The 14,537-nt window shown below is 44.3% G+C and overlaps 1 protein-coding gene across 5 annotated transcripts in view; it reads right to left on the bottom strand.

Annotated features, from left to right (window-relative positions):
- Positions 1 to 13,639, bottom strand: part of Cep152 (centrosomal protein 152) — a 65,587-nt gene extending 51,948 nt beyond the window's left edge. For 3 of the 5 annotated variants that reach the window (XM_057781943.1, XM_057781945.1, XM_057781946.1), the window contains exons 1-8: positions 13,444 to 13,639; positions 9,708 to 9,801; positions 8,490 to 8,593; positions 8,208 to 8,280; positions 7,862 to 8,101; positions 6,582 to 6,747; positions 2,512 to 2,655; positions 1,079 to 1,218 (exon numbers count right to left, since the gene is read on the bottom strand). In XM_057781943.1, coding sequence (XP_057637926.1) covers positions 1,079 to 1,218; positions 2,512 to 2,655; positions 6,582 to 6,747; positions 7,862 to 8,101; positions 8,208 to 8,280; positions 8,490 to 8,593; positions 9,708 to 9,794 — 954 coding nt within the window. In that variant the 5' untranslated portion in view covers positions 9,795 to 9,801; positions 13,444 to 13,639. Of the gene's footprint in view, positions 1 to 1,078; positions 1,219 to 2,511; positions 2,656 to 6,581; positions 6,748 to 7,861; positions 8,102 to 8,207; positions 8,281 to 8,489; positions 8,594 to 9,707; positions 9,802 to 13,443 lie in introns of those variants that run through there. The other 2 variants (XM_057781944.1, XM_057781947.1) reach the window with 2 other exon arrangements.
- Between the last annotated feature and the right edge of the window lie 898 nt (positions 13,640 to 14,537).

The following is a 14,537-nucleotide window of genomic DNA, read 5'->3' as shown; positions in this document are numbered from 1 at the left end:
GAGATCTGGTGCCCTCTTCTGGTCTGCAGGCATGCATGCAGACAGAACACTGCATATATAATAAGAAAATCTTTAAAAATCAAAACAAAAAAACAATAAGCATTGATTTACAGAATCAATGAGGGACATTTTTAAAATTTTTTGAATAGGAATAACCCTTGTTTGTCAAATTTAAAATACACCATAAAGCTATCATCATGACAACATTCAAAAAGAAACAGAAAAATATGTAAGAAGAAAAAATTTCTACAAGTTAATTTAAACAGCTCACTCAGCATACACTGACCACCAGCTGTAAGCCAAATACTGGCCTAAATGGCAGAGCTACAAGCATGAGGCTAGTCCAATGATGCTCAAGGTATTCTCCATCTTTTATACCAGAGTAATGACCCTGAGGAAAGAAGCGCAGGGGTAAAGGGTGTAAGCAGAAGCTGTTAGTCAGATGCCAACAGCCATGGACTAGGCATTCCTGAGAAGAGGCAGTGTGCACAGGCATAAAAAAACAAGACCAAGGAGAGAAGAGATGATCCATGGACAGAAGGTCACCTTGTCACACAGGTGAAGTAGCTCATGCAAAGCCTGTAAGTGGTAAGAGACTAACAAAATTGGAACTATATCTGGAATTACCCGGGTGGCCATAGGAGCATCTGCAGAAAGGGTAAAGCTTTTGCAGTAAGAACATAAAACCCAGAAAGGACGGAAATGCTGGCATCCACTGAGAACTGCCATCACCTCCTGGACCCACAGGTGACCTCAGGTGGCTGGCAGAGCATCTATGGTGCAAAGTTCTTCTGAATGTAGTCTTATATAAACTAAAAAGGTTTTGTTCTTTTAATTTTATTTATTTAATCTGTCTGTGTTTTGCCCACATGTATGTATGTGACCCACATGTGCCTGGTGCCCACAGAGGTCAGAAGAGGAAATTGGATCCCTGGGACTGGAGACAGGTTGCTGCAAGCTGCCATGTGGGTGCTGGGAACTGCACCCTGATCCTCTAAAGAGCAGCCAGAGCCTTAACTGCTGAGCCACCAGTCCAGTCTCCAAACTAAAGCTGCATTGAATAAAGCTATAGTCTTACCTTTTCTTCACTGACTTTGAATGCTTGAATCTGGGTCTCTAGTGCTTTTATCTGTGCTTCAAGCTGGATCTCCCTTTCCTTTCCATTCTGAAAGAGTTTCTGGGATTCCCGAAGGCTGAGGGTCAAGCCATCCTTCTCATCTGGAGCATGAAAGATATTTACATATATACTGTCACTTCTGTGAGACCATAATTGTCACAACCTCTATGAGATCTATACCGGAATGAAATTCAAGAAAATTGAGTTTTAGTTGCTTTAGAAAAAAAATATTTAAAAAATTGACACCAAAAATAATTCACAGAACCAGCTACACTGCCTTTAATCCCTTATTGGATCCCTTCATGGCAAAAAGATTCCCAATACTTCCAGCATCTGTTCACAAGAGGTTACAGATACAAGCTCAGGCCAATCAAAATGGTACCCTAGAGCAGGTCATAGTTGTACACACCCGTGACCCCAGTACGCAGGAACTATACAGTGAGCAGTACTCAGGGACTACACAGTACTGATCCCGGTACTCAGGGGACTACACAGTACTGACCCCAGTACTCAGGGACTACACAGTACTGATCTCAGTACTCAGGGACTACACAGTGAGCAGTACTCAGGGGACTACACAGTACTGACCCCAGTACTCAGGGGACTACACAGTGAGCAGTACTCAGGGACTACACAGTACTGATCCCCAGTACTCAGGGACTACACAGTGAGCAGTACTGATTCCAGTACTCAGGGACTATACAGTGAGCCTGCACACACTACTCACAGAAGTGCAGCCTGGGCCTGAGATCTCCTACAACTCACGTGCGCCCTCTCCCCGGGTCAAATGAGGGCATTGGAAATTAAAAGCACAAGGAGTTAGAACAGAGTAAGATGAATTTATCAGTGATGTGGGAGTGATTTCTTTCTAATCTGTTGCTTTCATTGGTTAATTAATAAATTGTCTAGGCCCATTTGATAGGTCAACCCTTAGGTGGGTGGAGTAAACAGAACAGAATGCTAGGAGAAAGAAGCCAAGTCAGGCAGTCACCATGATTCTCCGGCCAGACACAGCCACAGGTTAAGATCCTCCCTGGTAAGCCACCAGCTCGTGGTGCTTCACAGATCATTAAAAATGGGTTAATCAAAGATGTGAGAATTAGCCAATAAGAGGCTAGAACTAATGGGCCAAGCAGTGTTTAAAAGAATACAGTTTCCGTGTAATTATTTCAGGTAAAGTTAGCCAGGCGGCCGGAATGCAGCCCACCGCCGCTCCATCAACAGGGTCAAGCAGTGTTTAAAAGAATACAGTTTCTGTGTAATTATTTCGGGTAAAACTAGCCGGGTGGCAGGACACAGCCCGCTGTGGCTCCTCACAACATATCAGAAGCCAGCAGCCCCGCTCTTTTGCATCAGAAAAAGCTCCAAGGGGCTCCGAGCCAGCGCTGCCTCACCTTGGATGATGAGAAGCTGGTGGTTCAGATACCGAATCTGGCGTTCACTGTCGTTCAACTTTTCAACTAAGCTGTCCAGCTGTCTCTCCTTCGCTTTGTTAAGAACCTGGAGTTGAATAATATGTATATTTTCTGCAGAGTCTGCTTTGGAATTAGAGACAATTTATTAGATAATAAACATACTAAAATATAAGTCTGTGATTAGCTAGGGTAGTGTATTTCAAGCTTTTTAAACAACTTGGTGAACTATCATGAAACCAGTGGATGCCGACTATCATCCCTCTGAACATGAAGACAGATGCTACAGAATGTATCGGAGAGCACTGGGGAGTGAGGTTATGCATCTTGTTTGGCTTTGGTCTCAGTGACACGAGTGGACTCTACTGCAGGACAACTACATGCTTTACTATGGGTCACCGCCAGGAAGGAGAAGGCCTCTGGGTTCAGGTTAAACATGGACTCACTACCCGTGTGGATAACTAACACACAGCTGCAATGAAGAGATGTGCTCTCATCAGACACAAACACAGAGACTGCTATAACACTATCAGAAAAGAACACTGCTAGACATATTGTCAAAGCATCCTCTTTAGCCAAAGGGTAAACACATTGTCGTACGTTTATACTGGCACACAGCAGCTATATTCATTAACTACTAACGAGAGGAATGAGCTCTGACGTGTTCATCAGAAACAAAGTCACTATAGAGAATATTTAAATTAGTGGAAAAAGAAAAATGACAGGTGTAAGAATAACACTTCATTTCCATAATGACATTCTTCATTTCCCACTAAGCTTATGATCAATAAATACACGTTAAAAAATTTTAATATTTATCAACAAAATAATTTATAGTCTTTTCTAAATTAAAACAACAACAACAACCACAAAAAAACCCCTTAAGTCCAGGCCTGGTGGTACATGTCTTTAATCCCACCATTCAGGCAAAGGCAGGCAGGTGTCTGTGAGTTCAAGGCCATCCTGGTCTACATATTGAGTTTCAACCAGGGCTTCACACTGAGACCCTGTCTTTAAAAAGAAAAGGTAAAAAATCTGACTATTGAAAGCATCTCGCTGGCCTTACAGAAGGAGGGGGCAGAAATAAACTGTCTCAAAGCTCCATCCCTCCAAATTCACTGGGTTTTTATTCATTTTCAACTTTATTATAAAAATAATCTGCAAATAAAAAGATTACACACCAAAATTAACCAGACCCAAAGTCTTTATACTTCAATGAACTTCTAAACAGAGTAGCCTTCTAAAACAGGAGCTGCAGAACTTCACATTGGACTTTACAGTTCACTATCAAATGTATTGTATGAATCTAGTCACCACCAAAACTAAGAACTCCACGACAGAGTGAGGTGGAAAAGCAAGTAGTTTATGCCCTTTCCTAACTCATGTTCATTGCCATATCCAGACCTTCCTCTTCCCCAACAATAGCCTTTCTTGTTCTCTTGTCTTCATGGTGTTGTTTTGTTTTGTTTTTTCCAAGACAGGGTTTCTCTGTGTAACATTCCTAGCTGTCCCTGAACTCACTCTGTGGACCAGGCTGGCCTTGAATTCAGAGATCCACCCATCTTGGAATTCGAGTGCTGGGATTAAAGGTGCACCCCACCACTGCCCACCTTTGTCTTCATGTACCAGCACCCACATTTGCATTTGCTTACACATAGGCCTATATTATTGGCTAGGTTCCCATATGAAGGAGAACCTGCAGGTTTTTCTTCCTGAGGTTGTGTGGCCTCGACTGAACTTTTTCTTTAACTGCTATCACTGGGAATTTGGCACTACCATCAAATAATTCAGTTACCTTCTAAATGTCAACTTTAAAGAAATGCAGATTTTTAAGAACAGTAATGAAAGACATACAGCACGTCACCACCAGAGACCTTGAAGGAGCAGGCACGGTGTGACCACTGTCACTCCATCCCCACCACCTCAGCCACAGGCTTGTTCTACTTTGTGGCACTGCAAACAGAGAGAAGCCACGCCCGCGCTTGCTGCTGATGCCTTCAAGACAACGAGCTCTGGGACTCCTTACAGATATTCTGTGGTCGCTACCAAGCCTAGAGCAACTCTTTGTATCCAAACACAGAAGGCCAGTTTTCTCTCTGCTCTAGCCTATAGTATATAGTATAACTTCTCCAATTATTCTAGAATCATACTGGTTCTTCAATATGTACAATAATTCAAAATTAATTCATTCGCCAGGAACATGATGATAAAAACTTCCGTATAGGAAAACCTTAAGGTTAGTCATTGTATAGCTTATTTTTGGGTTCTTCATTTTCTTTTTAAACAAGCATTTCATCTCAAAATCCTCTAGTGGCTTTAAGTGTTTTCCATATGATCATATTTATATACATTCTACACGGGGAAAAGGCTAAGAAATGTGGTAGTTTGCATAAGAACAGTCCCCACAGATTCTTACACTCGAATCCTTAGTCACCAGGGAGTGGCACTATTTGAAAGAATTAAAAGGACTAGGAGGAGTGGCCTTGTTGGAGGAAGTGTGTCACTAAGGGTGGACTTGGAAGTTTCAAAAGCCCATGTGAAGCCCAAAGTCAGTTTGCCTGTTTGTGCCTCCTTTCTCTTTGCCTAAATATGGATCATGATGTAGCTCTCAGCTACTGCTCCAGTGCAGCCTGCAGGCTGCCGTGCTCCCTGCCATGATGATAATGGACTAAACCTCTGAAACTGTGAATGAGCCACCCCGGTTATATGCTTCTTTTACAAGCGCTGCCTTGGTCATGGCGTCTCTTCACAGCAGTAGAACAGTGACTGAGATGGGGGCGAATAATATATAACTAAACCTGAGATCAACATCAATTCTGAATATAATAGCAGATTTGTCCAATCATCACATAAAAAAATATAAGAGTAAAAGAAACATTAAGAAATTCATAACTGATTCGTTAAACACGTGTCTACAAGTGAGAAACCCAAGACTGGTGAGATAGTGTATTTGTGTTCCAAAGCAGATGAGAAACTCTAAGTTCAGGGTGACCGAAATATTCAGTGCTAAAACTTTCCTCTGACATTTCAATTTCAAATAATGCTACATTAGAGGGCATAGCACAATGGATTCCAAAGAAGTAGCTACGAATCATAGCAGGTTTATTTTATCTTCCCTACAAACACTTCCTCTTGAGAGATGCTGGGAATGAAAACAAGGGCCTTACAAAAATCACACATGTCCCCTACTGTTGAGCTGCAACCACAGCCCTTGGCATGTTTGAGACAGGGTACACGGTCTCTCACCAGGCAATGTAGGCTGACCTTGAATGCCCTCACTGTGCACACAGGCTGACCTTGAATACCCTCACTGTGCACAGGCTGACCTTGACCTTGAATACCCTCACTGTGCACAGGCTGACCTTGACCTTGAATACCCTCACTGTGCACAGGCTCACCTTGAATGCCCTCACTGGACACACGGGCTGACCTTGAATGCCCTCACTGTGTACACGGGCTGGCCTTGAATACCCTCATTGTACACACGGGCTGACCTTGAATGCCCTCACTGTGCACACAGGCTAACCTTGAATACCCTCACTTTGCACAGGCTGGCCTTGAATGCCCTCACTGCGTACTCAGTCTGTCTTGAATGCCCTCACTGTGTACTCAGTCTGTCTTGAATGCTCTATGCACTTAAGCTGGTCTCAGCTGGTGCCAGATCCTCCTGTCGTTCCTCCTAAGAGCTAAGATTGTCGGTGAACCACCACTTCCTAGTTTAATAAACTATATATTTTAAAATAAATATTAAAGTGCTTATTAGTTTGCTCATAAATATTTCAGTATATACCTTTACTATAAGGAAATAAGGGCTCTTTGAAATGTCATCATTTCTATTATGGTTATTTAAAAATGTTAATTCTATAATGTATATATAAACATTCACTAAGTGTTCAAAATTCCCCGATTATGTTAATACAGCTGGGTGTAGTAATACAGCTCTAAGCAGAATTGCCAAGGGTGTGAGGCCAGCTTGGGCAACACAGCAAGGCCTTAGCTCAAAAAAACCAAACAGTAACAGTCAAATAAATAAATATAAACAGAATACCTACTTTCATTGGCTCCCAAAAATTGTTGCTGCAGGCCATCAAACATGTCACTTGCTACTATCTCCTGGGCTGGTGAGCTAGTGCTCTGGCCAGAAGACTGGTACGGTTTATATATCACTTTATAGGGCTCCAAAGCTTGACAGCTGGGTCCCTGAGATGAACCAAATTGCTATTAAAAGATGACAAATAAAATTAACAATTAAGATTTGGCTTTTCTTCCAAAAGTCCTCTACTAGGCACCTCCCTCCACCTTCCAAGTGCTGGAATTGCAGATGTGCACCACCAGGCCTGGTTTATACTATACTGGGGATTGAACCCAGAACCCCATGCATGCTGGGCAAAATTCTACCAACTGACCTACAAATTCCCCAGCTCATGAACAAATATTCATAGACATTTTTGCTCAAAAATAGAACCCACTGTTATTGAATAGTATGAATTGCTTCCTAGTTCTCTTGAGTATACAATGGAGTCAATTTCAAAAATAAAACTTAAGAATTGCAATGAGATTTGTACCACAAATGGTTACGATAATGTCACCATCTTGGGAACATAAAATATACACGTTCAATAAATGAGAACATGTAATAGCATCTCACATACAGTAAATTGTCAATTATTTTTCTTTTTTCTTTTTTTTGGTTTTTTCAAGACAATGTCAATTATTTTTCAAAGAATAACATTTTCCAGAGATGAGAAAATACCTACCTTTTAATGGACCCCAAAAAAAATCATGTCATTGAATGATACAGAATAGCAATTGGGAAAATGAGCCAGTTCTTGTCATTGTGAAATTCTAAGACACACTATCTCCTGATGCCACAGTCAGTGCACAGCGTGTCCCCTTAACAGTCACGCCGTCTACAGCTGTGACACCACACAAAGCAGGACCTGGATTGCAAGCGTTAGATTTAAATCCAGTATGAAACTGAATACGAAGCCAAGGAAATTAAATGCCATGATCTACAGGAAATCGCTACTTTAAGAACAGTGTGCTTCCGAGGGCGGCAGCCTCACGGAAGACAGACGCGGTAAACGAGGAGCTACACCTTTACAGTCTAAATGACTACTCCCCAAAAGCTTCTGTTTTGAACACCAGGCTTGGCATCGCAATCACATTCGATTATAAACAGAAAACTAACTGAGCAGGCACCTGAGTGAGCAGATCCAGGAAAACTGTTGTAAATCACTTTGCCATGCATCCACATACTTCCTTAAACACACAACCACCACCCAAGTACACGTCTACACACTAATTCTTCAACGTCAAATTCTCACAACACCTGAAACTTGTCTCTCTGAGGATCTGAAAATGTCACAACACCGGCTGCCTGCTTGTGAAATTCCTGCTTCTGACCACCAGTGTACGGCCTGAAGTCTTCAGGAAGGTGATACAAATCTGCTGGCTCGCGTTTACTTGGAGGGCTATAGCCACTTCCGCCCTCATCTCCGGCTTCTCCGGAATGGTACCCAAGATGCTGGTCTTCAGCTTTACCTCGATTTTCTTCCCAGCCATTGCCGCACTGTTCTCCAAAACATAAGGCCAGTACAGTCCTATTAGCCAACAAGAGTAAAAAGCACTGAGATCTACCCAACCCGCAGCAACACTGTGCTCACAACGGCACTTACATTCACAATGTGAGATTTGGGCAGTAGGTCACGCTCAATCCACTTCCTCTCCAGCTCCTCAGAAAGATGCAGTCTTGAAAAAAAATCACACTTTAGAGCTATACTCTACCATATTTGGCCAGAAATAACACAAAGAAACCCAAAAATTCTAGTATTTATTTTTCCTCCAACCTTAACCCAAAAGCTTCACAAACCAGTCTAAAGTTTACATTATCATCAGCAGAGAATCAAAGGAAGGTTTATGGAGTGGATAAACAAGAGGAGGTGATTCCAGGTCCTTACTCTCCGGCTCTGCCATCCACGCTGCAGTCAGAATCGTGGCGCTCAGGAGAGGAGAGGTCATCATCCAGCATGTCATGAGGAAGGTCTGTGAGGAGCTGCTGCAACTGAATCAGGAGTCACATCAGGACCACGCTGCCCGACACCCCAGACACTACCCATAGCGGCCCTGCAGCCGATGTGTGGCTGTACGCAGACAGACACTACCCACAGCGGCCCTGCAGCCGATGCGTGGCTGTACGCAGAGACAGACACTACCCACAGCGGCCCTGCAGCCGATGCGTGGCTGTACGCAGAGACAGACACTACCCACAGCGGCCCTGCAGCCGATGCGTGGCTGCCGACACCCCAGACACTACCCACAGCGGCCCTGCAGCCGATGCATGGCTGTACGCAGAGACAGACACTACCCACAGCGGCCCTGCAACCGATGCGTGGCTGTACGCAGAGACAGACACTACCCACAGCGGCCCTGCAGCCGATGCGTGGCTGTACGCAGAGACAGACACTACCCACAGCGGCCCTGCAGCCGATGCGTGGCTGCACGCAGAGATTTCCTGCTCCTCCATTTAATGAGTTTCTTAAATTGCACAAGAATCATGTTGAGGAGAGGGGACAGCATGACAGCAGGACTGACGACTTTTCCTGCAAGGGTGTCGGGTTTATACGTACACATCACAGCAGATGGATGCAGAGCAAACCCTAAATCACTGCACCCACTCGCGGTGTCCGGTTCCGCAGAGCACACCTGCCTTTCAGGACCCCACCTCCCAGAATCAAGGACGTGACAATGAGACGTCCCCCAGGAAATCTGAGTGGCCAGATGGGCTCTGCCCAGGTGAGGGGAACGGCAGCAACAGCAATGGCCTAGGAGCCCTTAAGCTCTGCTAATGGGCTAGCGGCTCTCTAGGGGGCGGATCTCTGCTCCGAACAGATGCAAAAGCATACACTAAAATTAACAAAACAAGGCTAACTTCAATATCAATATGCAACTGCAGACTGACAGGAATCATGGGAGGGAAAGATGGACGACCCAGACGACAGATCCATCTTTCCAGGCCCCGCACCTCTGTCGTTTAAAAGTCCAGTATTAATCAGGCTGTAAGTTTTGCTTTGTTGAAATTTAATGAATTATAAATCCCTTCGAAACAACAAAAGATGCCATAATCACGATCAGTTGTTAAACACTGGGTTCAGGGGCTTTTCTTCCAAGGAACTCACCTCTTTTTCCCTTTCATAGTCTTCTTTGTCAAATTCTTCATCTTCATTTTGTGTCTGCAGTGCTACACTGCCAAACTCCAACGACATGGTCCTCCTGGGGGTGGAGGGAGAACTGTCACTCCCAAAACAGTCATATGACAACAATTCATAGCAAAGAAAAAGGGCAAAGAATCATTAAAACAGTGACCAGGCTTCCCAAGTGGCTAGAAGGTACTTACATCAGTAAGATGTCTGCAAACAAAAACTCAGAACGCTAACAAACTAGAAAGTCCAAACACAGAAATCTTAAGAATCAGCTCAAGTGAAGCCTCAAGTCTATGCACTGAACACACACAGTAAAGGTCCTGGAGACTCTGCTCTATGCTCTGAATTCCACAAATATAAACTTCACGTTTTCCAAAAAGCAACTCCTCAGTTCTGAGCTAGTGACTGTTACCCAGAAATTGTTTACACACCGAAAAGCTTGGGTTCCAGGACTCCCTCTTCAGCAATCACGGTCTGGCAAAATACCACGAGGACGGACTGTGGGCTACGCTAGCAGGAGGCTCCAGGGAAGCAACTACTAACACTAGACAGGCTTCTGATTATTTAAATTATACACAAGGACCTAAAGTCCCCAGATTCTAAATTATTGAATAATTCTGAACAAAAGAAAAAAAAGGTAAGAATTGCTACCAAAGGCGTGGCTAAGACTGTCTTCAATCCAGGCTCCTCACACCAGGGACGTGTACTTCCGTGTGTGGTCTGAGCCACAAGTCATTCACGACAACTTCCAGACTGTAAAAAGTCATTAAACTGAGTCACATAAGAAGCATTCGGACCCAGCAACTCAGTGCATTTTGCCATAAAGAATAACTCCCTTTTGGTAACAGTTGCGAACTACATCACAAACTTCATAACTGTTAACCCCCTTTATCATATCTAAGACACCCTGGATTGTATGATGTAGTCCCACTTGCACACTAAGAAAAAGAGATCAATTCAATTATGACACAACACTACTTTTAAAATACAGACTATTTTATAGCTGTTAAAATGTGAACCCAAAATTTGGGCTTTTAACCAGACATCACTAGGGGATGAAAGCCTTGTCTCTCCCCAGGCCCTGCTGGAATTCTCTTGTATACATCATAAAATAGAGATCAGAATATGGTCATCTAAGCCAGCTGATGTGGTGAGGGGAAGACACTACTCTTACATCTCTGGGTTCAGGTCATTGCTCCAAGCAGACATCATGCCTAGACAGAGTCTCAGACGACGGAAACAGAGATATTCTTCAATCTATCACCCTAAAGACGTGGGGCAAAGTTGGGCCTGGAGAGTCAGCTCAGTGGTCAACTGCACTTATTCCTTCAGCAGAGGACCCAGGATCCATTCCCAGTATCTACATGATATCTGTATTTTCAGTTCCAGGAGACAGGAGGCCCATTTCTGTCCTCCACAGACCCTGAGCATGCAAGTGATGCCGAGATAACCTTGCAGGCAAAAGACCCATGCACATAAAATAAAAATACATTTTTTAAAACTGTATAACACAAAAAACATCAGTCATAAGCCAAATAGTATGTATCACAGAATATATTAACAAAGTCAAGAGTGCCAGGTGGTGGTGGCACACGCCTTTAATCCCAGCACTTAGGAGGCAAAAGTAGGCAGATCTCTGTGAGTTCAAGGTCAGTCTGAGCAAGTTTCAGGAGGTGGGGGGTGGCTAGACAAGGAAACCCTATCTCAAAAACAAACAAAAACAAAGTCAAGGGATAAAATTACAAAAATTGTAAAACTTACGAAACACCTAATCAAAAGGAAAGTATCAAAAAGCATTTTTCCAAGAAAATGAGATGATGAGATGGGAAAATAGCATAAGAATTCATTTTAGAAAGAAATATAAATGTTCATCTAACAAGTCTAAGCTCAAGCTGGGGAGATGGCTCGTGCATCAAAATTCTTGGCATTTGAGTTTGAACACCAAGTTCAAATCCTCAGAACCCACATTACAGCCAGACACAGCGCAGGCATCTGTAATTCCAGCTTCAGAGACTGTCCAGACGGTCATGGACCAGCTAGCATGCCCTACACACTGGAACAGCGACAGAGACTGTCTCAAACAAGGCGGCAACCAAGGACTGACACCAGAGATTGTCCTCTGACCTCTACACACATGGCATGACACCAGCATAGCCATATTTACACATATAAATACACACAGATACACATAAACACACATACATTTCATACACATAGCAACATACAAAAAGCAACATACAAAAACAGAGGTTAAGTCCATAAGAATTCAGGAAGTTTAATGTAAGTAATAAAGCGCCACCTTCAACTACGGCATTGAAAACAGTCACATAACACTGACCATGTTTTTCACGGCTTAATAAACTGCTGGTGAAATATGACCAGACAATCATGTTGAAAAGCATCAATACAAAATGAGCATGTGTCCCCGAAAAACTGCCTCTGGGTGAATATCGCAAAATCATGCATTAATATAAACAATGATTTACTCCTATATTTGATCAGAGAGCTGACCACTTTAAAAAAAAAAAATCAAGGCATAGACTAGATGGATTGTGTGCTTTTTAAAATACAGCTACTTGGTTAACATTTTCATTCTAGCCAGGGAACTTTTTCTAACCCCAGTTACAAGAATATAAAAAGCATGTCCAGACTCAGATCAGACAGACCTCTGACCCAGCACTCATTTTCTCGTCAGTATTGTCCCTGGTCGTTTTCTGGTGTCCCTGGTAGTTTTCTGGTCATCATCAACCCCCAACACACACAACCCCACATACACGTATAAATATTTCCAGGATCTTGCTTTTGTGACCAAACTTTAATGTATATTTTTTCAAATATATTTTAAATTATGATTGAATATAGCCACTGGGTCACAGGCCTTGGTGGAGTTGGAATCACAGATGGTTGTGACCAATGCAATGCGGGTGCTAAGAAATGAACACACATCCTCTGACAAGAGCACTGACAAGCTCTTAACCACTGAACCGTCTCTCCAGCAGCAGTAGAATGGACCTTTAGATAGACCTTAAAGGATGCAATATGGTTGTAAGCAATTAGCGCTGAAGTTCCTCATTCAAAAACCTGGACTCCGGCAGCAGTGCAATCTTAAACTGCTTACATTTCTTTACTAATGAAACAGGGTAAAAACAGCGTGGGTGTGAGAAAGGAGTGGCTGTAACTGCCTGCGGCAAAGTTGACATCTCCGATCCGAGATGAGGACCCCGCCCTCCTCTAGATGCCTGCTCCATCAAAAGTCCATTCTCTGCCCTTCCAGAGCGCTCGTCTTATTACTCTTTGCTTGTGGCTTCAAACTTCAGCCTTTACATAAAAAACGGCCGCGTATTATGAAGCTATAAGGTGAGATTCAGCTTAAGTCAGACCAAAAGTCCTAACTACAAGGGTAAGTGCCCTGGGCGTTAGGAAACCGCACCCGCTCGCTAGCTTACACGCTAGCTTCTCTTACAGAATGGAAACCGCCAACACGCAACAGGTTGTTTCAGACACTTTCAAGTGTTGTTCGGATACAAAGGGCACGGAGAAGCAACTTGGTGGAGTAGGCAAACAGCCGTAGACAGAAATGATGACAACCTCTGGCGGTTCCTGGACCGATAACAGCTTGGACAGACCAGGGTGGGCAGAGGACAGCAACCCTAAAATACAGGAAGCTCCCTCCACCTAGTGTACTACTCACTCACGCAGCAAGCACCCTTACCAAAGAGCTGGGCCCGGCGCCCAGGAACCTGGGGGGCGCACGGGTCTGCGGGTGCAGTGCTGGGGCCGAGGGCCGGGCAGGAAGCCAGCGTGCACAGTCGCCCGGTGCAGAAGACTCGAAGGCGGCTCCCGATCCTGCAGCAGTCCGCCCGGCCGTGAGACTGCAGTCACCGAAGCGCCCTCAAGCAACCCGCTACCCCTACTTCCAGCCTGAGAGCACCTTCCCGGTACAACCTAGCCCGCGAACCCCGCCACTCGATGAGCAGCCACCTCCTCCAATCGCCGCAGCCGTTTGATGGGCCGGCCGACTGGGCGGAGCGACAGGGCGGAAGACCCGCCCCCCACATGGTCGGTTGAGAGGTCGCCCGCAGTTGCCAGAGCGCGGCGGTTCGAAGAGGGCGCCAGTAGCGGCGGGAAGCTTCCCGGAGTCCCATTGGAGAAGTCGTAGGCCAATCACAAAAGCCCTCTGAGAGGGTGGGCTTACGGTTGCCTAGATACGGCGGAGCGTTTGCCCTTCCAGAGGTAAGCGGATGGTTGTTAAATTTGGCCTTATATTCAGCCCTGACTTGTTTAAATTTGTGTTTCTTTACTAATAAGATTGTACCTGCTCCATGGTGCCTCTTCACTACGTACTTGAATTCCCTCGGATGTTAGCCTATCGTTAAATCCCATTATAGCACTGAACTTGGAAGTCATAACCACATTGAATAAATCTCATTTTTGCTTTCCACGTTTGTCTCCCTTGATTTGCTTATTGAGGAGGGTGGCTGGACCTATCATGGACACAAGGTTGTAGCCCCTGAGTTCTGTTGCAATTACGGTCTTTGACTTCTTTGGTAAGAAGGGTCCCAATGAATACCAAGAACTTGGTAGTGTAGATTACCACATCCTTTTAAACCTTGCACCACGTGGAGTAAAATACTGGTCCAAGGTCCTTCCCAATGTGCCTAGTTTTGCTCTGCCAACAGCCATCTCATCCTTGAAATGCTTGCCCTGACCCCTCAGCGGGGCATCTGATACGGAATGAGAGCATGATCCAGAGAAACAATGCAATGCCAAGACTGACCTTCCCATGGTCTCCTGGATTGCTGCCCT

This window comes from Chionomys nivalis, chromosome 9 (assembly GCF_950005125.1).
Source record: "Chionomys nivalis chromosome 9, mChiNiv1.1, whole genome shotgun sequence".
In the NCBI taxonomy this organism is placed as follows: Eukaryota; Metazoa; Chordata; class Mammalia; order Rodentia; family Cricetidae; genus Chionomys; species Chionomys nivalis.
The sequence above is the reverse complement of the archived record's forward strand: the minus strand, read 5'-3'. Positions and strand labels throughout refer to the sequence as shown.